Raw genomic sequence first — 26,725 nt, forward strand, 5'->3', positions numbered from 1 at the left:
ACCAGGGTGGGCCTGCTGGTCAAAATTAGGTAAGGTGTAAGCTGTTTGTTATTGTAAAAATACAAAATATGTGTTTAGAATGATTTTTTACACCATCCATGATTAAATAAAGCATGGCAGTCAGGTGTAAAAAAAAAAAAAATCTTCATTTTGATTTTATAAAATTAGCACTGATCTGACAATGAAAGTCAAGAAATCAATAAATCTTAATTGTTTACTTTGTGTTCATTCATGATAACAAGGTCATAACTACAATGTAGTATGCTGCAAATGCTATAGTCTTTCACACATGAATGAATTATCTATTGATTGCATTTTCAGTTGAATAAAATATTCTGACTTCAAAGGAGCTGCTGGAGTGTGTTTTATTCAACCATGACAATTGGGAAAGATATTTAATCAGAATTGGAAGCAACAGTGTCATACAGGAAAAGATAATTAACTACTGAATAAATGCAAAATGAATGAATCACATTTTTAATTAACAGTATTTAATTTCGTTTTGTTTTTTTCTTCAGGGGTAAACATGTATTATTTCATTAGACTTTAATGATGTCGAAAGCAGAAATGCTCTTAATCATAGTAACGAGAAGCTCTGTGTGGCTGTCTAGGTAAGGGGAGGCATTTTTTCGAAACCTCATATAGGCAAGTTAACATAAGTTGCATTATTTACAGCAGCAGAATGGAGGAGCAGTTGCAAGGGAGGGAGGTGTCACACACACACACAAGAAGACCTGGAAACCTCACAGTGCTATTGAAGTCTTGTACTCTTGTCCACTGAACAGCTCCACTGGAGCAGATGGAAGCCCAGTGTCTCCAGCAGACAAAGGTATGATTAAGCGTGACATACTGTCATTGAAGAAGAACATGTGTTTGTCTGCTATCTGGCCATCAGGTGTTTCTTGGTGTTTCTCTCAGGCCTCAGGAGGATGATGAAGCACTTTGGGGCAAAGATGCAGAGCAGGAGGCCATAGCTAGAGGCCAGGATGGCAAAAATTTCCACAGCGACAATGTACTTCCCCGGAGAGCTAATGTAAGCAGGCACAAAGGCCACCCACACCGCACAGAAGATCAGCATGCTGAAGGTGATGAGCTTGGCCTCATTGAAGTTGTCAGGAAGTTTCCTAGCCAGGAAGGCCAAGAGGAGGCAGATGCAGGCCAGCAGGCCAATGTAGCCCAGGACCAGAGAGAAGCCCACCACAGAGGCCATGGCACACTCTAGGGTAACTTTTGACCCTTGGAAACCCAGGTCACGTCGAGGCTCAGGGGGGCTGAGGGCCAGCCATATAGTACAGATGATAATCTGGAAAAAAAAAATGAATGGAAACATATTTCAAAGTTATTATTTTATACGAAATGTAGTCAGTCAAATATACATAATTGAGAGTTCTCATCATATCAGCAATAAACAATATCCTCACCTGTATACAGGTAAAGAGGCAGACACTTCCTCTCTGTTGACCTGGACCAAACCACTTTATCAGTGCTCCAGCACCAGGCCGAGCTGAGCGGAAAGCAGCCAGAACTACTATGGTCTTGACCAGGAGGCAGGAAACACAAAGTACAAAGCTGATCCCAAATGCTGCCTGCTGGAAGCGGCAAGACCAGACCGACGGACGACCAATGAACACCAGTGAGCACAGGAAGCAGAGCTTCAGTGACAGGAGAAGCAGGAAGCTCAGTTCTGAATTGTTGGCTCGCACCTTGAAATGAGGAGTGGGATAAATAGAGATAATCTCATTAACAGACAAAGATGTGGGCATTTAGATAGGCCGAGTGTTTTGGATCTAACAGAAAATATATTACTCTGGGTTCTCACCACAGGAGTGTGACGGTAGCACAGGAAGACCACAAACACAGCTGCTGTCACCACGGCACCCGACACAGCTGCTGTTGTCAGGGTAATGCCTAAGGTCTCATTAAAGGAAAGGAAGTCCAGTTGACGAGGGATGCAGGCAGTTTGCTCAGCATTGGACCAGAACTCTGATAGACAACGCTCACACTGGAGGGAACCTGGGAGAAGAAGACAGGGAAGAATTCATACAAACTCTATCAATTTTTGGTGGGAACATTTTGCTGCAGTAATTCCCTCACCAGTTTCATTGCTAATCTCCCCTTCAGCACATGGGATACAGTCAAAGCAGCAGACAGGTTCCCCCTTCCTGCTGGCCATCCGGGTACCTGGGGGGCAGCTCTCACTGCACACTGAAACAGGCACCTAAACAATAAGCCAAACCATATTCTCAAGCACTGTCAATGTCTTGTAAACATTGAATTTAATAGTAATTTTATCATTAGCTTGAATCAAGATGCTTTTCTATCTGACTACCTGATTGGACCCTGTGCTCCACTGAATAGCTGATTGGTTAAGCTGGAGATCAAACCCATCCACTCGACCAATCAAAACAAGTTTGAGTGACCCCTCAGGGGTGGTCTGCCAGTTGACAAGGTCATACATTGCTGGAATATCGGCCCCTTGAAAGTAAAACTTTTCCCCCTGTGGAGTGGTGAAGTTCACCTTGTTCAAGTGCTGCAGCAGCTGGAAGCATCAAAATGTTGTTAATGAAATAGTTCAATAGTTTCAATTAAACTGTGTGAAATACTGTATGTGACAAATGCATTTATAATATACACTTTATCAAAATGTGGAGAACTATTCTCACAGTTTCATTAAAACAGTACCCGCTACAAGCCTTAATGACAAGCCACAGAAGGTTCGATTGCATTTACCTCTATGGGGTTGATGTTTTGTGGAGAGGAGCAGGTGGAGCTGTTGCTTCGGGAAGGGCTGTCTCTGTCGGAGCAGGAGAGAAGGCTGTGAAGGGCATGAGCTGCAGCATACACAGCAAGGTAAACATTATAGGTCACCCTCAGCTGGGAGGTATCAGTAAAGAGATTCTGCACCCCCTCCAGGGACTCTGTCCCACTGCAGGGGGGTAGGGGAGCTGAATGAGGGGACCTGTTGGCAGGAGATGAAGAAGAGACATTTGATGGATGGTCAGACCTTGGGAGAGGAGTTACAGAGTTGAATGGCGAAGAGGGATACGAAGAAAGAGGTGTGGCATGTGATTGTGTAGCTTCAGGACGACATCCAAACTGCTTTTCCCAGAATTCTCTTAATAACTCATCTTCAGGACGATGAGATGGATGCAAACTTCTGAGATAATTCTCGAATCCAGGTATAGTTGAACTTCGAATAGCCACACCTAGAACACCACCTGCCACCTTAGAGAGGGCAAGATTTTGAAGAAGATCACCACTGGTGCTCCAAGCCTCACTGGCTAGAAACTGTCTGTCAGTCACCTAGAGTGAGAGCAAAGAGAAATAAATTGCAAAAATAAAAATAGTTGTCATGATTTCCAAATTAGATGTCTTATTTTGATGATGAGTCCAGTGGGTTCAATACTCTTTCATTTCAGTTTCTCACATTTCTCTTGGCTAGTTCCATGAATAAATGCCTCACATCTGTGTACCAGCAAAAGATCAGAATCACCCTTGCAGTTGAGGCTTGAACAGTGACTGCTGCTCGTCTGGCATCTCTCACAATCGTCTCCCTGCTGACAGTCTCTAAGAATGCCAAACACACTCCTGCCCCCTGAATCTCCTTCTGAAATTCCTGAAATTTAGAGGTGAAAAGAACCATACAGTCAAAATGATTGAGCAATAATATATTTATATCAAAAATGGAACAAAAATCAGACACATTAATTACAAATTAATACACATTACTACAGACTAGCTCCACATTTTTTTAATTCTTTTATTTTGAACACTATTCAATATAACAGAAAACACAAACACCTGGATTGCCAGGCGACCATAGTCATTGTTTGCTACCACTGCTCCAACCCAAGTCCAGTGGAAGCGTATGGCAAGCCGAGCCATGGCCCTGGCTTGGTAAACATCACTGGGGATGGTTCTGAAGAAGTTGGGAAAATTACGCCTGTCACTCAGACAGGGACAGCTAGACAGGTAGCTGATCTGAGACAAAGAAATGAAAATGTTACATTTTAAATTATTTTATATTCTATTATATATACAGTATATGTATACAGTATATACCGTATATATATTGTTTTTATCACAAATATCATCTCATCATTTTTATCAAACATAATAATTGTTGAACTGTGAACAGTGTTTTGAGCTTCATATCAACTACGCTTTTTCTGAGGCTTCATTTCTGAGGTAATGAAACTCACTACAGGTACAGAGAGAGGCCCCAGGGTCCTGGACAGGATTATGCTTGTTGTGGATGAGGCACCACCAATGACCAAAGGAACAGGGGGACTACCTGATGACCGCATCAGAGGACATAGTGGGAAATGTTATGAGAGCAGATCATAACAAACACAGCACCCTACACTTAGTTTGTTAACATGGATAATGCATATACATAAACACCGTCACTCTCTCAAAGACAACATTACCCTCTTGATGCTACCATCATTTCATTTGGTTGTGTTATGGACACAGTAGGAGTGATGTGCACATCAAGCTGTATAGTACCTCTTCTCTCCCCAGTTTGTCCATACACAGCTGAATGAGGGAGAGGGGCTGTTGAGTTACAGCTGTGGCTGTCTCCTCCAACCAGTGACAGTGCTCCTTGCAGGGCCCAGGGGTGTCGGGCACAGCTATCAAGAATATGGTAGCTCAGCCTCACGCCTGGCAGCAGAATGGCGTTACGATTGATTTCCTCCACAGCAAACACCATAGCATACACATATTTTAACGACTCTAGCTGCAATCTGAGACCACAGGAGAGAAGTAGAGTGAGAGGAATAGAAGTCAAGATGTTTGACTGCATTGTCAATCAGTGACAAGATAAAAGTAATCATTGTGGACATTACTATAATAAAAATAACAATGAAATGTCCAACAAAGCAAAGGAAAAACATATTAAACAAACTCTACAGAAAAAATACTACCATTATCAAAAGTAGGTCCTATATCTGTTTCAGACATTACACCATCTCAACAATAGTGTTAATAATGCCTAATAATCTGTGTTGTAAATAAAATATACAAGCACCACACAAAAAGGCAAATATATGCTTTTTGTATTTGTCAAACCTGAAACTGCAGATAATGTGCTTTCATCCTATGTACAATACAATAACTACAGTAAATACTGTGATAAACAGTTTTACCCAGTGCAAGGTTTGTAGTATGGCGGCTTAATGAAGCCCTGGTCTATAACTGAAGGCAGGTAATGAAGGCTAAAGAGCCCGCCGATAACCACATCACCATCCTGGGAGAGCCCCTGCTTGCTCTGCTCCATTGGCGCACCCCAGCGAGAACACATCGCCGTGTGAGCCACCTCCAGCCCCAACCTGAGCCCCACCTCTCTGCCCACCACCCCCAGAAGGAGCAGGTACAGGGCTGAGGAGGGCCACCGAGTGAGGAGCCAGGAGAACCAAGACATGGATGGAGCTGTTCGAGGCGGAATATAAATCAACCTGTGCAATAAATTCAGTATGCTTAGCATGAATTCAGATCAGACCTACATCACATTTGAAGATGGAACACATCAAGTTCTTCATTAAAAGTAGTCAAGCAGAGTACCTCACAACAACATTCAACAGCTCCTGTTACCAAAAAAATTCCCAATTCAAATATTTCCAAGATGTAACATCCCAGCCTTATGTCATCCACCTGCAGAGAAAAAGTGTAATTTAAACAGCTAAACAGAAAGATGTTCGTTGTTAAAATACTTCCATCACTATGTATAACACTAAAACTGAAAATGGTATCTTAACTACGACATACCCCCCCTGCTCTGCACAACTCAAGTGTTGATGTGGGTATTTATAATAGCTGTAAAGCCTATGGCACGAAGATAGTAAACAGGATGACACATGCACACAACCCCAAATCACTCCTCTCAAGAGTGAAGGTGAAACAACAATAGCGTGATAGCAAACGATTAGTGTTCGCGTACGTGGTTGTGGTGGTGGTGGTGTGTGTGTGGGAGGGGGGGTGTTATCATGTTTTTACTCCATCAGCTACAATAACAGACCATTTGAATGAGCCAAAGTCATTGACTCCTGTACATACAGTGTACCTCAGGATAAGCAACTACACATGGTGTGGGAGGTTGCTTAACTCGAATCTTAATGAGTTGTAGAGCAGAGATCAAAAGTGACATAGATCATTCAACATGCCAGATTTGTGTCCGTTTCTGGATTCATATACTGTAGTTATATAAGTTAGCATAATATAGTACTCTAGGTTGGAGTCAGCGTAGAGAGTTGTATGCCCACAGCAACAGGTGTGCCGTTTGTCACCTCAATTACACAGTCATTACACAAGCAATTACATCCCATTATCAAAACGTGGCATATGGGGAAAGAGGATGACACATGATTTTTCTCTTTGTTTGCAGATCATATCTGGAAATGATTAAGGTTTTTAGATGTGCATACATTACTACTGCACATTGTTACAAGTCACAGCTAACTCAGTATCCCGTAATTTGGATTTGAATATGGATTTTGCATCTGCATTCAGTTGCATTTCACTGGCATAGGTAGCTTAGTCACTCATTAGTTCTCACACGTGTTTCCCTATTTGTTAGTTACTATGTGGCATTTTGAACAAAACAGGAGATAAACATTTAATTTGTTCAAATCAAATACTTCAATATTTTATTGCATTGGTAGGAAAATGCTCACAGTCCTCTGATGAGCAGCCATACAAAGAAAAGAGGATGGTTTAACACTGAAAAAAAGATTAAAAAACTGCAGCTTTGTCCAGTCTAAAACCCCTAATGTCCTCAGCCTGTCCCTGCACAGCTGTCTCTCTGAGTGTTTCCTTCCATTCAGTTATACAAAATTAAATAACCAGTCCCAGCAAGAGATCGTTTTTGCAGTCTGTATCAAAGTAATTATAAAAATAAAAGCCTTTTAAACTCCAAATGTTTAAAATATGCAATAGTGTTTCAAATTCTAGAAGTCATAGAAGAGAGCAACAAGTCCAAGCAAGCAAGTCTATGTACTGTATTGCACCCAATGCAAGCAAGCCTATGTCCTCTATTGTATCCAAAGCAACTATTTGCTCTGTGCAAAGGTAGTAGGGCACTGCAACATCTATTGTATAGATTGGTGCATAGTCATGCTCGACATGTCCACAGTTAACATGCAAAAACCTAAATGTACAAGTTACAGATTGGTTCTCAACTAAAACCCATCTCAAATTAAAAACAATGTGTAGAATATTTACACACAACACAAATATAGAAATACTGTACCACTAAAAAGAGAAGGAAGACTTAAATTTGATCTTTGATTATATGGATCCCATCCTTTAAAAGTGGCTGTTTGATTATACTACACATTCAAAAGATACAAAGACTGAGAAATTTTCCTTCTGCTTTAAACACAATTCCTCTTTTTTTGCTTCATAGTAAATGTAGACAGTTTGGACAGTACATCACAAGGACAAAGAAAACAAGAATCTGTACATCAGTCTAGGAAGTAGTTTTAAAGGAATCACCGTTCCCAAGTACATTTACACACTGAGCAGAACAGAGACAACACACTGCCAGACTAGAAAGCTCATTCACTATTGAATAGTAGGTATCTCATACAGGAAATTCATGCTGTCAGATCCAACCATAGAATATACAGTATGTAATGTGTCAGTTATATTGTACAGAGTATATTTTTCTACAAATATCCCAGAATGAGATTTATTTAACTGTCATAAGGGAAAGCTAAAGCTGAACATGGGAGCAAACAATGTTAATTATTTCCTTGATCTTCTGGCTTTTGGTGTAATTGTATTTCCTCAAGAATCACTGTTTGATTCTTCATCTCATTTTAGGTTATAGTCAGGTCTTAGAGCTACAGTCTGAGCAGAAAGTAGACTTCAGGCTCTGAGGTAGAGCAGGAAGAGTCTGCAGGTGGAAGAGAATCATCAGTATAGTAGCGATCTCCATAGTGGTCCCCATATCCATAGCGTAATGATGTGCACGCTCCCTCAGGAAGTCCCCTGTCCTCCAGCTGACCCAGGTAGCCTGCTATGTAAGAACCAGTAGAATGTCTGTTAGCTGGTGGGTTCTGTGAGGCTGGTTTATTCCGCAACACTACCCCACCAATACTGGCAGTACTATTGATCACCACCCCTGGCCGAGGCTTCAGAGCCTCCTGTTGCCTTTCTCGGGCGCGGCTATTGATGTGACGCACACGGCTTTGGCTCCGAGAGGATAGGCGGCGGGTGAGGAGTGGAGGGGAATCATCTATATCCCTGGGAGCAGAAGGAGCTGTGTTAGGTGGCTGTGGCTGTGGTTGTGACAGTGGCGGTTTTGCTACTTGAGGCAGCTGGGGGGACTGGGGTCTATCTCTGTCACTGTCATCCCCTTCCAAAGTGACCAGCTTACGTAGCTGCTCTGTAAGTGGATCAGAAGACTGTGATTGGAAAGTTACATCCCCCAGTGTACCCATCCTCTTATGGTTCGTCATATGGGGAGTGATGAAACTGCGGCTGATAATGTGGTATTTACTCTGGAAGTTGCATGATATGTCTTCAGAGGTCAGGTCTCCCAGGGACTTGGACTTACAGGGGCTGGGGGCTTTGGAGGTTATGGGACCAGACTCAGGTAGAGCTGAGAAAGGGCCTAAACTAGTCTGTAATGAAGCTCCGGTTTCAGACAGAGTTTGGTGCCTATTATTGATATGGGAAAACATTTGGTTCTGTGGTTGTGTTTGGATGTATGACTGTGTCTGGCATTGGCTGGGTGGCTGGGTGTAGTGAGAAGCTGAAGATGCTGATGAGGGTGTGAAGCAGTCATAGTCCACTTGGCTGTACACCACATCAAAGTCAGAAGTAGGGGAATACAAGCCTCTGTCATTACAGAGGCTTATAGGCACACCTGACAGGCCAGGGAGACTCTCAGAGGAGGAGGAACCATTCTGGAAGCACCTTACTGCCTCCCTCTCCATCTGTTTATCCCCAAGCCGATCTTGGTGGCACCTGTTTAGGGCATGACTGCCATTGTAGCTCCTCTGTTGGGTGTAGGACCTGCTGAATTCTTTGTTGTTGTCAAAGGACTGAGGTTTGTTCTGAGGAATGGGGTAGCTGTTCTGACGCAGCGGACTAGGGTTGGAAGGTCTAGAGTTGACGGGTCTGTGAAAGGGAGAAGGCTGGGAGCTGGATGGGAGCTGGTGGTTTTGGGACAGCTGATAGGAAGATTTGTTTAGTTGGGAAGAACATTGTGAAAATGGTAGATTAGATGCATGTGATGAGTGCTGGTGTTGAGTACTGTATGATGAAGGCAGCTTTTGCTGGGAGTAGGTGGGAGTGGACTCACTCTTTTGGTAAATGGCATGGCGTTTGGTTGGACTTGTGAGTCCTCCCCATGGGCTGACATGTTGTGGCGAGGTCAGCATCATCTCCAATGGATCCTCATCAACATTTATCTCTACCTCTGTAAAAGCACTTCCTGTTGAGTCATGGCAAAACTGGAAACAGTCATTGTTTACAGAAGGGCCCATGTAAGTTCTCGACACCCCGTGCTCCAGTTCTGACACTGGCCCTGTGGGATCATACACCTCCTCATACACACTCTCTTCTGCCTCACCAACCTCCTCACTACCGCCCCTCTGCATCTGAATATTACCCCAACCCACAATGTCCTCTTTCCCCAAACCCTGAGGCACCTTGGCTGGAGAAGACCCCAAGCTGTTTGAAGGGGTGCTGTACATAGAGTCTGCCTGAAGATGGATGGTCTGTTCCTTCAGGTTGTACACTGATGTAGGCGACAACACCTCCTCATCCAGAATGGTGTAGACCTCCTCTTGCTCAGTGGTCTCTGGGCTGGCGAGGAGAGGGGGAACAGGTGGGTCTACCTGGGAAGTCTTACGTGGTGAAAGGATTTCATGGTTTGTATGATTGGTCTTTTGAGCTGCCTTTTGAGGACTGATAGGGCGTTTCATTGTGCCTGTGTGATTAGATGCTCTGGTGGTCTTGAGAGGAGACATGAAATCATGCGATGCTTTGCTTGGGGTGGTAGGCTTGAAGTTTGACTGGTGTAGGGTGTGGGACATTTGAGTGGTGGTGTGGGAAGGGGCATTAAGGACATGATCAATGCTCTTGTAACCATTAGATAATGTTGTAAGATTGACCTGGTCAACAGTGCTATCAAACTGACCAATCAGAGCAGAGATAGAACCACAGGTGTCGTTCTCATTGCCTAAGGAAACAGCATCAATGAGTCTGGAGATGGCACTGTCATGCAAGAAGCCAGGACTCTTCAGATCAAAGTGGTCCACACTGACAGCGGAGAGAGGGGCCACAGAGGAGGCGGCAGAATAGGAGGATGAGGAGTCTGAAGGTGCAACTGTGAATGTCGTGCTGTTTGAAGATGTCTCTGGTTTATTTGATCTCCTCTGGCTGTTCCCAGACGGTGAGCTGAAACAGTTTTTCTCTGTTCCTGTGGAGATGATCTTTGCTTTGTTTCCTCCGCTGACTTCTGATTGGTCTTTGTCATCTACACTTCTTGCTTCTCCACCAATAACCAGATAAGAGGTCTCTTCTGATTGGTCGAGTTCTTTATTTCTATTGATGTATGTCTTAGAAGGGGAGCAGACGCTAGGGTCGATAGAGGCCGATGATTCAATGAGGACGTCCACAGAGGAAGACCTGGGCCGGTCAAAGGGGCAAGTTCCTATGGACACAGAAAATTAAACAAAATTTTTTATAAATTTAGCTATACGTTCTACAATAGAACGTAGAACACCAAGCCAACCAACAATTAACTGACAACAATTAACAGTCCAGCCAACACAAGCCACTTGCAATGCACAGACAAATGGAATGTACCACCAAGTACAACTGTGAAGGGGAGGCTGGAAAATGAGGCTGTGAAGGTAAAAAAAGGAAGAATCCATATTTGCAAACACCAATTTAGGAAAGAGATGGTCAAATGGGATCAATTTGGTCAAATGGGATCAGATGACACAGCAATATTTTTCTCAAACCACTTTAGTACAAAATACACTGGGTGGACGCAATACTGGTATGTTTTTGAATGACGCAACCTTCAGACAATAGGTGTTTTAGATTACCTGCAGGGATATCCTAGTCAGTTCTCTACTATAAAGAAACACAATAGAATGAAGATGGGACAGAAAAGGCAAGTTAAGGTATTAGGGAGAATAGTCTGTAGTCTGTCAGTTCACATGATTACTGTGCATCAATGTTAGCTATTTGGAGAAGGCTAAGTGAGACAAAGGAGAGGAATTAGAAAAGTTAGCATTAGTCAAAGTGCAAAGCCATCCGAGGCAAAATGCAGCCAAAGACATTTCAACTCTAAGCATTTTGTCACAAACACAGTAGCAAGTCTGACATATAATTTAATGACATTACTTGGATAACACAGCGAAGGCATATTGTTCCCAAAGCCAATAGTGATTCTGTGATCACAACACTACAAAACACTGTTGGTTGGTTTGTGTGAGTATGACATAATGCATCCTGAATCTTACAAAACCTCTAATGCTTTACGTTGAACAGATGTAATTTTGAGTTTTATTCCAGAATATAACTAAGCTTTCAAAGGGCCAGAGTAGAATACCCACCAATGACAGTGTCTGCACCCATATCATGCTGTTCCTTGTCCGGGGAGCAGAGGGACAGCTGCCCTTGCAGGAGTCTGTCCAAGGGCATGGAGATAGGCCTGTGGGCAAGGGGGACCCGGGGTAGTTGACGTCTCTCCACACCTGCCTCCTTCCCTGCTATGCACTCTCCTCCTGCCCCTGCCCCTGCTCCTGTGCTGTTATTTCGGTCTGATATAGAAGCCACTGACTCTGCTAGGGCCATCTTGGTCTTCTTGCGTCCCTTAGCAGGGGCACTGACTGTGCGCCGCAGCAGGTGATCGCTGATGGAGCGTTTCCTAAGGGCAGCACTAGAGTTTCTGTCCACCGTAGACTTAGAAGAACGGTTAAACAAACCCCGGATGCCTCGCAGCTGACGACCCTGAGGGCAGGAGGATTAGAACAGGGAGGGAAAAGGAAATAAAAGGGAAAAAAGAATGGTAAAAAAGAGGAAAATAAGTTTGCTTCTTAAAAACACATTTTCAACCAAGATGCACATCTGAGAATAAACAGAACTCTTCACACTTCAGACATTAATATTTAATAAAACAATCAAAAGACACATGTATTGCACTCAGCTTAGTGCAAAGTCAACAATGGCTTTTTGTATGCATTGCCAATAGATGGCACCATTACCTCCCAAGTCACCACAACAAACAGGCTGCAAAAAGCCATTGTAGATTATGCATGCATAATCTACAATGCTTGCTTTTTTTAATGTAGTACTGCATATGTTCTTCTTAAAGAACAGTTCTTCGAAATAAAACTTAATGCCAGCAGCAAACTCAAATGGCCTTATAAGCAAATTGTATAAAGTCTTAATTGTTTAATGTCACACACAAACAACCCACTGTGGATACAGCAGAACACAAAACTGCACTTTTGCATTCATGCATCACAGTTTCATGCAGCATACAGACCCTATGGTATCAGGATACCTTGTTAGATCCTAGAAAGTGCATTATGGTAAAGCTGGGGTTCAGGACTAGAGGACTCCACTAGAAAGACAAAGGATTGAAGGAGCATAGCTTGAATGGTGTGTTGGGATGAGAAAAACCAACAAATATTGTTTTTGACAACTTTTCCGTTTACCTCCCGAATGTACCCTCAATTGTCAAAAGAGGTTCACAGGGGGGATATTAGAGGTAAACATATCAGCGCTATAGAGTACTTACCTTCCCATAGATGTCATGCACTGATACATGCACAAAGATGGAAGCCTCGGTCAACCCCTCCAAGTAAACATGTCTGTAACCTGTTGTTAGAGATGAAGGGAAAGAGTGAGAATATAAGTGGTGAGTGAGCGAGAGCATGAGTAAATGAGTGAATGAGTCAAAGACAGATAACAGCTGTAACCAGACTGTTGATTGTGTACTAGTTGCCTGAGGAGAGGGCATCAGGAGTTCAGAGATAACTTGTCACTTGAATGTGGACAAGAATAACCTGCCATGCCACAGGTCTTTTATAATACGAATCATGGTTCACCAAACACAAGATAATATGGCCAACAGCAATAGCACTGCCAATGCCATGGGGGATATCATGTGAGTAAGTGTGAGCGTGCATGTGTGTGTGTCTGTCTGTCCATCTGTCTTGCAATAGCTACAATGATACTAATTGACAATGACATCTTGTGTCCCCCATTAAGTGCATGTCATTCACACACAGTCCTCTGCATAAACTAAATACACAAAAATCACAAAAAAGTCCCAAATGTTTAATTTCCCAGCAGATGGAATGTTGAAAAACTGAGGAATACTGCACAGACCAGGCATAAGGCTGCTGAAGGCAACAGTCCGTTGGCCAACAAAGTCTCGTCCAATGGGGTCATGGTCCCAGACGAGGAAACGCACCAGAGCCACCTCAGCCATGTGGAGAGTAAAGGACAGTGTCTCTTCCCATACTGGATTAAAACCTTGGGGGGGGGGGAAGCAAATACTTAGTATCTGTTACATTCAGTATCTGTTAGATTGAAGAGAGCATTCAAGCAAATACTAGTAATATGTGTATCAAGCCAGACATCCAAAAATGAAGAGACGGAGATGATAAGATGATTTGTCCAATCATCTTATTTAATGGATCAATGCCCCTGCACAGTAATCTCATAATACTATTGAGCTCCCAGGACCAAATAACCTTTTCCAGCGGAGGCTTTCCCCCTCCCCCTGCTGTGGTCGCTCCCCTTGGGGACAGGCCAGGATAAACACCAGACCCCCTTCTCTTCTGCTTCGTTCATGCCAACACACTAGGGAATTAGTCTGACTCTTGAGCCCGACAGTACTCGACAGGCCAAAGTAAAACGCAACTTCAGTAGCTATAGCATTGTATCATTTAAACTCTGTTTTATAGGGATGGGGGCAATATTTATTAGAAGTTCATAGAGGTGACTTAATTGTATGAGATTACATTAGCTATTGCTTGTGTGCCATACATATCTGATAATGATAATAAGAAAAACAATCAATCAATTAATTTACAAAGCACTTTTCTAAACAAAGTTACAAAGCGCTTTGCAGAGGATAAAAAAACAACAACATAAAATCAACAGCAAAAGCTATAAAAACACAGTAAGTGATATATAAGGAGTCATAGAAGGGAGCCCAGGAACAATAGTGAAAGGTCACATGAAGCAAGTCATTATATAGTTTTAAGAAGTGTTTAGTACAGTATAATGTATGTTTTTGGTAGAGTATGTGTGTGTGTGTGTGTGTGTGTGTGTGTGTGTGTGTGAGAGAGAGAGAGAGAGAGAGACAGCGTGCGTGTGTGTCTAACCATTGTCATCTACAACTCGTGTCTGTTCTTTGCAGCAGTCAACAGGCAGGCCGATGATCTCCACCTCGACAAAGGGGTCGATAATCTGATGAAGAGGGAAGGGCAATAACATTACTAAATGGCAAGGTTTAGCAATTCTATTAATTCTATTAAGCAATTCTATAAATACAGTTCAAAGAATAATTTATGCTGTTGAACGTGTCTCTGCTGAATGTAAATTGAGTACATCTCTGTATGTGGTTGTTTGAGCATGGACATTTACAAGCATCTGTGTTTGTGTATAGGTGTGTGTGTGTGTGTGTGAGTGAGAGAGAGAGAGAGAGAGAGAGAGAGAGAGAGAGAGCTTGCATGCACACATATGTGCATCTATGTGTGTGTACCTCTCCACGGTCTCCAAGCATGGAGTCTGGTGGTTTGGGCAGCTGTTGTCCACTAATGATCTTGAGAATCAGCTGTTTCTTGGGGTAAGCTGGAAGTGGGTCATCAGAGAATGGGTTGAAGGAGCCTAGAGGGGATAAAAGACAGTAGAAGAAGAATTGTGATTCATTGTCATCTCTCCACTGTGTGTGTGTGTGTGTGTGTGCGTCTGTGTGTGTGCCTGTTTCCATACATATACATGCAAGGGTGGAGGTAACAAAATACATTTATTCTTATTTCTGTAATTGAGTAGCTTTTTTTGAATATATTTGAAGTCAGTAATTTTACTTTTATTTGAGTATGTTTGACTGAAGAATGGCACCTTGCTACATTGTAATTCACATCCATTACAGAGTAAAACATTTGTATTCTCTCCGTGAGTATTGCACATAGACCATAAAAAATAACCTGTGCAAGCACGCAAAGGCAGCGTTAACTAACTGTAACAATAACTGATCAAATTCATTCATGATAGCAGTTTAGTTAACACTAGTCAAAAAGCCATCCATCCTTATTGGGTTGTTGTTTAGCTAGTTTGCTAGCCTTGCTTGCTAGTTGGATAGCTAAAAAAAAAAAAAAAAAGTTTTCATAGATACCATCAATAAATATTCCTGCATAAATAACCAGTGATTCAAAGTTCTTTTTGAATGTGTGCATGCATGTGTGCCTGCAGCATGTTTGTTTCAGTACCTTTGCACATGGGAGGGGGCTTGAGGACGTATCCACTACCTCCATTAACCATGAATTTGGCTCTATTGAGCTGCATCATCCTGCCCTCTGTCTGGTAGTTCAGGGCGACTGGAAGAGAGAGAAAGAGACAGAAAGAAGGATGTTTATTTAGCTGCCCAATCCACTGTTCAGCCTCTAGTCCCAATATGATATTCATTAATCCTATCTGTATCCAGATATTAAATAAACTGCGGAAATCACTGTGAGGTTAATCATTAATCTGCTGTAAAAATCAATAGGTGGCAGAGACCCATATAAACAGAGTGATTAATCTCTTTATCAGTCATTATGTTTTACATTCATTAAACGTTGCTCTTTTGTTTATTCATTCGTTTAATCTTTCGTTATAGGAAGGGGAAAGCCTTTTTTCCACACACAACCTAAATTTTAAAAATAAATAAATAAATATGTGCAGGGAAACAAAAAGAAAATGGAAACAGACAAAGGGGATGAATCACAGCTGTTTCAAACACAATCCAGTTCAGGAGTATTTGTAAGTGACAGGGAGATTACATCATTCTCTTTTTCTCTTTTTTGTTGTCACCTTTGTTACTGTTGCTTTTGTTGTACAGTGTGGCTGCTTTGGCAATTTAAAAACTGTTATGACACCAATATTCAAATTGAATTGGATTGGATTGATTGGATTGGGGAGAGAGAAACAGAGAACCACAGATTCCTTGGATCTTGGATTTCTTGAATCTGTTCAATCCCGGAACAGACAATTTTTTGTGTCATTCTTTCATTAAATTGGTTCCCATCCCTCTCCCTTTATTTTCAACCCCTCCCCTTCTTTTCAACCCTTCATCTCATTTTCATTTATCTATGTATTTTTCCCTTATCCTCACAAATTCCTGTCCTGGCTGTAACCAAATACACTCACAGACACAGAAACAACCCCACACAACATGCAAACACATAAACAACTCTGTTCAACTGGATTAGTGCTAATCGCACTCATATCCATTAGTCTCTGCACAGATGACTGAGCTGGGACAAACCATGATATGATATGTGTGTAAATGAAGTGTGTGATGTGCATGGCCCAGATGCAAAGTGTGTGTGTGTGTGTGTGTGTGTGTGTGTGTGTGTGTGTGAGTGTGTATTATACTGCAAACGTGGTAGGCAGTGTGCTTTGATTGTGTGTTGAGTATAGTGCACCTTTTTGGCAGTCTGTGCGCGTGTTTTAGTGTGTGTGTGTGTGCATGTGCGCGTGTGCATGTGTGTGTGCCTGCAATGGTATGCCGTGTCAATTGGTCCATGCTGTCCAGATGTGTAATGGCAGGCATATGGCTGAAGGGAAAGCACCTGGCGTTGGCACTGACAGGACAAGGCCCCTTTGGGTCAGAGGCTTAGAGTGACGGACAGCTGTCTTACCCAGTTGGCAGCCTGTATTCCAGTAGAACTGGGGGTTGAAGTTAGATGAGTCGATGCGATAGGCTGAGGGGTAAATCCGTGACAGCTGTCTCTGGTTGAAAGCCAGGAACTGTTCGGCTCTGTGATTGACCAGAGACTGGGCCCTGGTCTCGCTGAATGACAGAACATCACCTGGAGTACCTGAGAGAATCATGGGTTGGGCATGAGAAAATCACTTTAAGGGAGAGATTATGGTGTGTGTGTGTGTGTGTGTGTGTGTGTGTGTGTGTGTGTGTGTGTGTATGTGTGTGAGCTTTGGTGTTTCACCTTCATTCAGACACTCCTGTGAGGCGACAGAGTTGGTAAACACCACCAGGTTTGACAGATCTCTACTCAGTTTCATCGTCTTCCTCTTCCTTCCACTCCTAAAACAATGGCCACAACAAGAGAACGCAGAGGAGTGTGAGTGAGATCTTCTAGAGAAAGAGATACACCCCATGAGATCAGTGAAGTAGCTACAGATAGACAGAGGGATGGAGAGGAAGACATACACAACCCCATCCACCCTCTTTACGCATTTACGGTGACAACAGCATAGCAGGCAAAGAGGATTGTCCATCAGCGTGGCAGCTTGCAAACCGTAGGGAAGAGCATCAAAGGGAAAAAGCTTCATAGGGACCAGAGCACATGCAGTGCAGGAAGATTTGCACGCACGCACACACACACACACACACACACACACACACACACATACACATACATCTACACACATATACACACACACACAGTCAGTCAGATAGACATTCAGGAGCATGCTTGCAGAAATCTGCATCGTGACAGTTCCCGAGGACATGCATACATGAATATGTAACATGAAGAGAAACTGGAAGAACAAAGACAGACAAAGGCCATATACACAGAGAGCTACTGAAGGAGAAAAAAACAACTGCATTTCCATACTTCCTGCCCAATGTACACACTCACACAGACAGGGAGAGAGAAGAAAAGTGACTCAGAGATAGACAGAGAGAGAGAGAGTGTGTGTGAGAGAGAATTAGAGTCTAAAAAATAGAGAAATAATGCCTGTACACTGTGCTTTTCTGAGGTCCTTCATTTGAGTGACATTTCAAATGTACACCAGGACACATCAAGGTAATTTTGGCTCCTTTCTTAAGTCTCTGCTACTAGAAAGTAGTTTTAGCATCAAAAGGAGGCTGTGGTCCAAATCTGGACTTAAGCCATGTTAAAAGACATTCAGCACTGTAAAGAGTGTCGCAGTAAGATTACACATGAAAGGATTAGGAATCAAGACCATTTAAGTACATGAGGCTGCCCCTCCTTCGCTGGCAGCCGAATGCTGTGCTGTCAGTGGTTTTTTGGGCTTGGAGCAGTAACTTTAAGTCCATGATTCTCTTCCCCACGGACATAATTGATTGCTGAAAATGCCTTGGTGGTTCGCATTGCACTACTGATGCTCTGGATTGGTTTATGCTCCCAGCAATTAGGAACCATCAAACCTCTCAGCTGTGGGTGGTGTCAGTGAGTGTCAGTGAGTGCCAGGCAGGGCCCAGTGTTGGGGTGAAGTGTAGATTTAAGGTCACCTGTTTAACTGTCCTCCGGCCTCCCTCCCAGAGCCCTCCTGATCATCATCCTCCTTCTCCACACTCTGGCATGATAGCCTGGATTTGGAGTGCCTCTGGATAATGGGCACACACACAAACACGTATAATTACATGAAGGTTTGCCTAACATTTATTGCCCTATCTTTGAAACATTGGAAAACTGATAAATACTGCATACATCACTCGGTACAAGTTAATTTCCAGTTGAAATGCTTTTTATGGCGCATATTAAGCGTGATTTACGGACAAATGTGTTTACACTGATACTGTACTGTGTACTTATACTAATAATAGAGATTCATTCACTCTCATACACAAACACAGCATGCACACCTCCCATGAACAAATTTGCTGCTTCTTTATTTCATCTTAACACAAGCGTATGTTGTAACAAGCATATGTTGTAGTGCCGCCCCCACATACTGTATTACATACATGCACATGTTCCCGCCCACATACAGACTGGTGCTATGAGAGCGCTTTGGTTGTCAGTGGTCTTTGATAGTTGTGTGTCTTTGGTAAAGTGTGCATGTTTTGTAGCAATTGCTGTGTTATCCGTAGAGTGTGTTGTTGTAATAGTTGTTTGCGTGTGTATGTGTGTGTGTGGGCGGGTGTGTTAGGTATAGTGTATGTGCTTGGTAATTATACAGAGTGTGTATTTGGTGGAGCATGTGTTTCTATGAGAGGAGCAACATTTCTATTAGAGCTAAAGTGGAGTTGAGAAGAGGATGAGGGTCGCGGTAATTGCAGGGTTTGGGCTGCTTGCCAACATATTACACACACTCATGTAAATCACGCATACACACAGACACAAACGCGCGCGCGCACACACACACACACACTCACAACACATACGTGTAGGAGGATGCATAATGCAAAGAGGGAGGAATGAAAGAATGAAGAGGAGAAGTGAGTGGGTAAACAGAGGAAAAGGGGAGACAATGGAAAGTGAAAGGATGAAGGAGGTGGAAGGGGGATAGAGGAAGAAAGTCAGAGTGAATAATAACCAGGATGAGGAATCAGGGGGTATAGAGAGAATATTTGGGGAAAAAAAACATAAACAAGCACACACACACAACATTGATGTCCAAATCTATCTTTCATCAAAGGGATACAACAGATGTAAAAACTGAACGAGGAGATGAATTGATGCTGAATTCATCAGATAAAAGCAGAGAACCTCAAGGAGAGGGGCAGCACTCGAAAACATATTCTAAGCAGTTTGTCAACACAGCCATCCCTCTTGAGGCCAACACATTAGCAACATTCAAAGAGACAAACATCTGGTTGTCTTATACCTCAGAGAGGATCCAATCAAGAAAGTGCATAACTTAGATCTGGATGTATAATTCACAGATGCACATAATACATGCACTCATTTCAAAGGATTAGCAGTGTGGAACTGGAAGATTAGTATGACAATATTAATTATGATTGTACCATAGGCCATATACTACCATAGGCTAAAGATAAGAGGGTGATATGTTTGCAATTTCTATGTGTGACTTTGAGGGAGTTTTTACCTTGAGTGAGAACAGTGAGGGCGCTTCCATTTTGCTTCTCCACCATAACAATTAGTGATGCTAATCAAGTTTAGAGACATATCACACTGAGGGACATCGTGTCTCTTGGCCAATACATTATGCCACAATTCTGCTCTTGATGATTTTTTCATTAGACTAAGGCGCTGTCCAATCACAATGACTGACAGGCTATTACCCACAATTCCACGCTCCTGGGGAATGATTAGAATCAGACAAAGTCTAAGAAAGAAAAGTCTAAGAAAGCTTCTGTAAGATGAATGCACAGTCTATAGGAGAAATATAGTTGTTTATTAAAGTTATTTTTTAGATTAATAGATGATCATACATGATAAATGATTTTGAAACCCACTATAATTAATTTGTTTCAATATCACATATCAATAGAGGCTTTGTAGAAGCAGTCTGGAACCCCTGGCGGCCATGTTGGGAGACCACCGTGTAATTCGAAAACACAACTACCTAGTCCAAGTTGCTGAGTGTCAACACCGAGCTTGAGCGAGGTGCTCTGCACTCGAAACGCACTGAGCTCGAAACGCGTTGCATATTCTGCATGTAGAATGTTTATAGCCTGTATATGTTCACCTGCTCATTGTTGTCCATTTATGCGCTTTTGAAGCTTTAATAAATATTTTGATGTTACACAAGGAAGGTGCTTCCAATCACTTTATTTTGATTAGATTCTGTGCCACTTTGGAAGCCCTTTTTGACGTTCATGTAGGTTGCCCAGTGATACTACTCTTCCACTAATTTGTCAGTGGTCTTCCAACAGGGCGTTGGTTATGGTTGCTATAGTATTTAGAATGATTCTGCAAAGGGCGTATTAGATACTGCGCAATAACTGAAGACTGACTGACCTGAATTTGCCTCTTGATGGCAATGAGACCCTACAACACAAATAGTTCAGGAAACAAGCAAAGAAGAACAACCTCTCGCCATGTGCCTCACCTTCTGTTTGAGTGACGCGATGAAGGATCTGCTCTGCGATTTCTTCAGAACCCCTTTGGAACTCTAGAGACAAGGAGAACACAGTTAGAGACTGTGTGTGTGTGTGTGTGTGTGTGTGTGTGTGTGTGTGTGTGTGTGTGTAGGTGCACGTGAGTGTATGCATGTGCGTGCGTGTGTGCATGTATGTGTGTGGATCTATAACAACCACATTAGCGCCCAGTGAGTCACTTAAACTCTAAAGCTCACTGCAGCTGGAGGGGCTGCAACAGACATCAGCCAATAAACCGTAGCGTATCTGAAGATGAGAGAGGGAGAGAAAAAAGAGAGAGAGAGGGAGAGAGAGAGAGCGAAATGGGAGAGAGAAGACAGATATATATAGAGACAGAAGAAAATGAGAAAAAGAGAGAGAGAGAAAGAGTGAGAGAGAAAGGCGTATAGACAGAATGGGGTGAAGGGGATCACCAACAAAGTAGGAGTAGAATAAAGTGAATAGGAACTCCCGGTGCACAACACCCACTACATTAAAATGGATGTCAGGAAACTGAAGCTTCTAAGAATAGCGCAAGAGGCAGGCAGGGAAATTAAATATTAAGTAACACTGCAGACATTCAGCTTCTCATTACTTTTGGTCTGTATTTACATGCTTTGGATGAAACACCACCCATGGAGATGGAGTTAGCGTTCCCTGTGGAGGGGCCTGAAGAGGTGCTGCAGGAGAATGACGGCTGGTTTTCTCTGTGCTTTTTGTTTGTCCTGTGAGTAATATAGCAAGTGGTCTCCTCCTTCTCCTTCTTTTTCTCCTTCTCCCTCCATGACTAACACCATGTCCTAGTTTTATCCTCCCTCTCTCCTCTTTCTTGTCTTTATCTGTTGACATGAATTACCCTGCTCCTGCAGTAACGCACACTGCCTGTTAGGGGCGTACCTGCCGCAGATTCTTCTGAATGCCCTGGTGTGTGGCTCGGAGCAGGGCGCGGATGCTGAAGCTGTCCGTGTCTTCCTTGTCTCCGATCTGAGACTCCTTCAGCAGGGAGTCCAGTTTCTTCCTGATGTGAGACTCCACCTGGTGATGGCCGTTACTCTGTGAGGGTAGAGAGTGAGAGAGGCGAGAGAGGCGATAGGAAGGCAAGAGAAAGAGAGAGGTCATTTCAACAGAGGTGCAAGGAGATATTTAAGGATGGTGGAGGATAGTGCCATCTTGAAAAAAAACCTGACATGATGAGGAGACAGAGACAGTGAAACGGAGGTGGTAATATATACAGTATATCCACCATAATATATATCCACCATTCTCAGAGACAATGGGTAAGAGATTATGACAATTGATAATCTTGCTTACTTTTGATAAAATAAAAAGTGAATGATTTCTTAGTTAGATATTCAAGATCGTATAAGTGTAAACAAATACTACAATCACCATGTCTTTCTTTCACAGCCCGACTATCACTAGTTAATGGAATCGGATTCTATGTTAGTCGTGGCTGCTGTGAAAACAGACAGCCATCCTGATGCTTATCTCTCACTAGTTTAATTAGCTCAATACAAAAAGCTCTCCTCAGTGGATATGGTGGAAACCTGCCACCATCCCTTCAAAATGTCAATTGTCAGTGGAGCCAAACTGACATCTGCAGCCTCCTGTCTCCAACTAACTCTGGAAGATTCAGCCCATTTTTTAATAAACGGTCTAGCCATTTGAAAATAACAGGAGTGTATCCCTGGTTTTAATGCTTTGCGGAGGACCATGGAAGTATTGTATTACAGAATAAATAAGAAGGCTTAAGAAAGGCTCTAAAAATGGAACAAGGAGGGATCTACATCTGCCATGCATGGATCTAATGAACAAGCCATGATATTATGCTCTGGCATGTTTTACACGTTGCTACACTGCTCGTCTACTAAAATAAATCGTAAATTCAAACTCTCTACACTCACACTGGGGAAATGTTTATATCTGCATCATTTAGCATTGATTATCCCAAAACATTACTGCACTGATGATCTATAAAACTTCATGAGCATCAACATTACAACCCAATTAGTGCAGTCATTACATCTAGCACAGCAATGTCATTAAGATCCCATTATCTAACCTCTGCTTGTGGTGCATGTGTGTGGGGGGGAGGTATTTGATTCTCCAACATTAATCAATGCCAGTCCACATTAAGAATTTCACCTGATAGGCTGCTGTTGTTGCCCTATTTACTGAATGATCTGATTGAGAAGGAGACAATACAGACAACCACACAGGAGAGCTTCCCAGACAGACAGGAATATCAGAAAAAAGGCAGAGTGATATGGAGTTACTTTTGTATCTCAATTTTTAAAGGGAAAAGAAAATGTTTTGAATGTGAAAAATGAGGCTTGGGAGTGAAAAAAGGTTTTAAAGTCAAAAATAATTATTCTCCTTTCACTTACAATTATGTCTGCTCATTCATTCAAATCTCTCTCACGCTCTTGATTACCTTATTATGAGGATAGCTTGTAAAATGAGATTTGTGAAAAGAGATTTGAATGAATGACAAAAAGATTTGTATTGATGAAAAAAAAATGAATGAATGGAAAAAAGGATGTTGTACATGAAAGGCGAAGAATCCGAAACTGAAAACTTTTTCTTTTCCACCGTCAAAACTTTTTTCGCTTTCAAACCTTTTTTTTCCACTTTTTGCTTCCAAACTATTTTTTTCCTCTTTCAAAGATAAAAAGTAACTCCTCAGAGTGACACAAACACAAAGAGGAGGATCAAGACAAATTGAAAACAAGGAAGTGAGCGTGACAAGATTACAGACAAGACAGGTTTATTGTGTAGATAAGTACAGTCTTCTGTAGTACTGAAGTTGACACATCCTGTCTGACAGGGTGTGTGCAGTAACGTGTGAGTGTGTGTGTGTGTGTGTGTGTACATATGTTTTTGTCTATATGATATGTCTCTTCTGACTTACATTACTGTTCTTAAGCTTGAAATCGTCCTCAATTTCATCAGCGCTGTCATCGTCGGACACCTCCCCTTCTTCGATATCCGCTGACAGATAGGCGGGCAGACGCTTCCCCTGGATAGAGAGGGAGAGAGAGACAGAGGGAAGGAGAGAAAGAGAGGGGGACGGAGTGAGCATGACAAAGATATATAAGACCCTTGTATGTCTTAAGCACAGCACAATCCCTCGCACATCTCCTCCTCCTCCGGCTACACGTGTGCCGCAGATACTGTACACTACAACGCCCACGCAGGTTGGACCACTAAGCTAGTCTGGTATGTGCACATTTACAGATACACACTCACTCACCTGCACACAAGCTTGCACATCCACACACACACACACACACGCACACTAAGGTAATCTCCTTCAGAGGTCTTTGAGTGGCTCTTTTCCCAGTATTTACAGTCAGAGTGAAAGCCATTAAAGCCACACACAAGCACCCAAGAGGGCACAGTATACACACACACACACACACACACACACACATACACGCACACTAAATTCACAATCAGTCACTGATTCTCTGAGCAGCTCTTTCAGCAGAGTGGAAGCCCATTAGAGAGCCATTCTGAAGGTGTGAGTGGGAGTTGGGATTTTCTAAGCTTCTCCCTGTAAGACCGCAGCGCACCACTCCAACTGAACACTAACGACCCCAAATCAATGGCAGAGTCACAGCTCCCCGCAGCCCTTAAACCACTGCCACACCTAACCTATTCCCTCTTCCTCCTATCTCTGCCTGTCAATCACTCTTACTCCATCTCGTTTTTTTTTTTTATTGTTGCAATTGCAATTCTCTTGTCTCCCACTGCACATTCTCTCACTCCACTGGGGGTTTGGAGAGAGGAGATAAGCTCCAGAGGAGGGCAGGGGGAGGAAAGCAATGGAGGACAACTGTTAGGGAAGAGCAAAGGCCTTTATAGAAAATCAATAATGCTCTTTCACTTTTGAGAGCCCCGGCTGGGGAGGGTCAAGGTGGAAACCCCTTTCCAGAGGAACAATGCAGGCTTTCCTCATGTCACAGATAAAGTCTGGTTCTTCTTATAAAAAATCCAATTAACACTGGATGCACTTGTGCGTTCAAATGTTCTCTCTTTCGCTCTCTCTTTCCCGCTCTTTCTCTCTCTTTGCCTGTGTGTTTGAATAGACTTCCCACCAAGTTGGTGGATAAAGACGAGTGCTGAGTCTCCCCATGTAGGCCTTGGTCTGGTTATCACTGTGTGTGTATGTGTGTGTGTGCATGTGTCTGCGTGTGTGTATTAATGCAGGGAAAACCAACAGTCTGTCACTGTCATCATACGCCAGAGTCTCTTCCTTCTCTCCTTTTCCCTCTATGACTAATACCGTGGCCTAGTTTTATCCTTCGTTTTTCCTCTTTCTTCTCCTCATCTGTTTATTGACAATAATTACCCGCCTCCATATGCAGTCCGTCTCCCACTACCCTCCTCTGTACAGCAAAACAGATTAAGCACAGCACCCAAAATATGGAGAGATAATGAGTGCTCCCTTCACTTAGTTCAAGGAAAATTAGAGGAAAGAAATGTTCAAAGGATCCTTTGCTTTCACAAGTGCACACCCGCACAATAAATCTGAAGAAAAGACATTTTTTAATTAATTTATTCATTGAAAACAAAAGTCATGCATCCATCCGTCCATCTTACTTTTATGAGTATCTTGCCCTGAAGGCTGTGAGGGCTGGGTAAAGTCCTGGAGTCTCTGCCTAGTGTATCTCCCACGTCCAGTTTGTCTCCCAGGATCTCTCGGAGGTACTGAGCGATCTTCTTCTGCTGCTGGATGCTACAGTGGTTTTCTATGGATAGAATCACCGGATACCTGGAAAGAACATAACACACATCCTCAGGCTCCCATAAATCACATAAAACCTGTGAAAGGTTCTAAAATGCATTTCTTGAGTGCAGCCAATAGGCTGAAACGAGACTGATCTGCTGACATGAGTGTAAATCCCATTTACGACAGCATTTCCACCTGCCAGGCAAGAAAATCACTGCAGAATGTGTTTCCTTTTCTCACTTTCAATCTCAAGCAGATAACCTTGAAACACAGAGGAAGTAAATGAAACAAAGGCAATTGCATAAACACTTCTTTTGTGGCATGGTATGTCTGTATTTGGTGTGTGTGTGTGTGTGTGTGTATGTGTGTGTGTGCGTGTTTGTGCATTGTGTTTGTGTTTTCATTTAGCGAAGGTGAAATGACTTGTGTCTTGACAGCGGCACAGCTCAAATGTCAGGTCTGTCAGACTGACAGCTCTCCCTCAGGGGGTGCAGCCCAGCTCTCACCTCTACCTCTGATCCCACACACACACACATGCACACACAGAGACACACACAGACACACATAGATAAACATTGAGAGTCAAGCACACAAACGGGGCGCCTGCTGCTCTTCCCAGGTGAAACAGTTATAACATAATAGCTATAATAGCTGGCTAAATGAGCTGTATAATTTGTGTGTGATGTGGGAGTGTGCAGACACTCACTTCATTTCAGTACAACACATGGGCCATTCATCATATTAATAACAGGTGGCACTGATGATAAAATATCAGCTGAATGAAAAGGTGAGAATGAAGACAGGAGAGAAAGACAGGGAGCATTGAGAGAGAGGGAGAGAGAGAGAGAGAGAGAGCACAGAGCGTTCAATTGAATAATCTGTCCTTGCACTCAGCATTAGGACATATCACCAATTAGTCATCTTATTACATGACAATGTATTCCCTAATTAGCATGTGAGGATGGTTGTCTGCTTCCACTGTTAGG

At 42.8% G+C, this 26,725-nt stretch overlaps 2 protein-coding genes across 4 annotated transcripts in view; both read right to left on the minus strand.

The window, feature by feature from the left end:
* Positions 1-880: 880 nt before the first annotated feature.
* On the minus strand, positions 881-5,425 carry LOC139930826 (extracellular calcium-sensing receptor-like). The gene is made up of 12 exons (XM_071924113.2): positions 5,151-5,425; positions 4,510-4,748; positions 4,203-4,294; positions 3,802-3,981; positions 3,428-3,616; positions 3,047-3,303; positions 2,731-2,959; positions 2,330-2,539; positions 2,095-2,218; positions 1,820-2,013; positions 1,422-1,703; positions 881-1,303 (listed from the first exon to the last, which is right to left on the minus strand). The coding sequence occupies exons 1-12, from the start codon at positions 5,423-5,425 to the stop codon at positions 881-883; spliced, it is 2,694 nt and encodes an 897-aa protein (XP_071780214.2).
* A 2,419-nt stretch (positions 5,426-7,844) lies between these two features.
* plch1 (phospholipase C, eta 1) overlaps positions 7,845-26,725 on the minus strand; it is a 49,904-nt gene continuing 31,023 nt past the window's right edge. For 2 of the 3 annotated variants that reach the window (XM_078284329.1, XM_078284328.1), the window contains exons 9-23: positions 25,610-25,781; positions 23,916-24,023; positions 21,902-22,057; positions 20,977-21,039; positions 18,467-18,561; positions 17,193-17,290; positions 16,887-17,066; positions 15,474-15,581; positions 14,747-14,871; positions 14,367-14,451; positions 13,363-13,509; positions 12,770-12,849; positions 12,533-12,592; positions 11,580-11,976; positions 7,845-10,666 (exon numbers count right to left, since the gene is read on the minus strand). In XM_078284329.1, the coding sequence (XP_078140455.1) occupies positions 7,845-10,666; positions 11,580-11,976; positions 12,533-12,592; positions 12,770-12,849; positions 13,363-13,509; positions 14,367-14,451; positions 14,747-14,871; positions 15,474-15,581; positions 16,887-17,066; positions 17,193-17,290; positions 18,467-18,561; positions 20,977-21,039; positions 21,902-22,057; positions 23,916-24,023; positions 25,610-25,781 (4,696 nt within the window). The remainder of the gene's footprint in view (positions 10,667-11,579; positions 11,977-12,532; positions 12,593-12,769; positions 12,850-13,362; positions 13,510-14,366; positions 14,452-14,746; positions 14,872-15,473; positions 15,582-16,886; positions 17,067-17,192; positions 17,291-18,466; positions 18,562-20,976; positions 21,040-21,901; positions 22,058-23,915; positions 24,024-25,609; positions 25,782-26,725) is intronic. The other variant, XM_078284330.1, reaches the window with a different exon arrangement.

Source organism: Centroberyx gerrardi, chromosome 6 (genome assembly GCF_048128805.1).
Source record: "Centroberyx gerrardi isolate f3 chromosome 6, fCenGer3.hap1.cur.20231027, whole genome shotgun sequence".
NCBI classification, from domain to species: domain Eukaryota; kingdom Metazoa; phylum Chordata; class Actinopteri; order Beryciformes; family Berycidae; genus Centroberyx; species Centroberyx gerrardi.

Bases quoted from the DNA above. Each gene is read 5' to 3' on its own strand.
- LOC139930826 (XM_071924113.2), bottom strand. From the start codon at position 5,425: ATGTCTTGGTTCTCCTGGCTCCTCACTCGGTGGCCCTCCTCAGCCCTG. The intron at 4,295-4,509 runs GTACTATACAGC...TGCGGTCATCAG, and splicing joins ACAAACTGGGGAGAGAAGAG to GTAGTCCCCCTGTTCCTTTG. The intron at 3,617-3,801 runs GTGTTTGTGTTT...TCTAAATTTCAG, and splicing joins ATGGTCGCCTGGCAATCCAG to GAATTTCAGAAGGAGATTCA.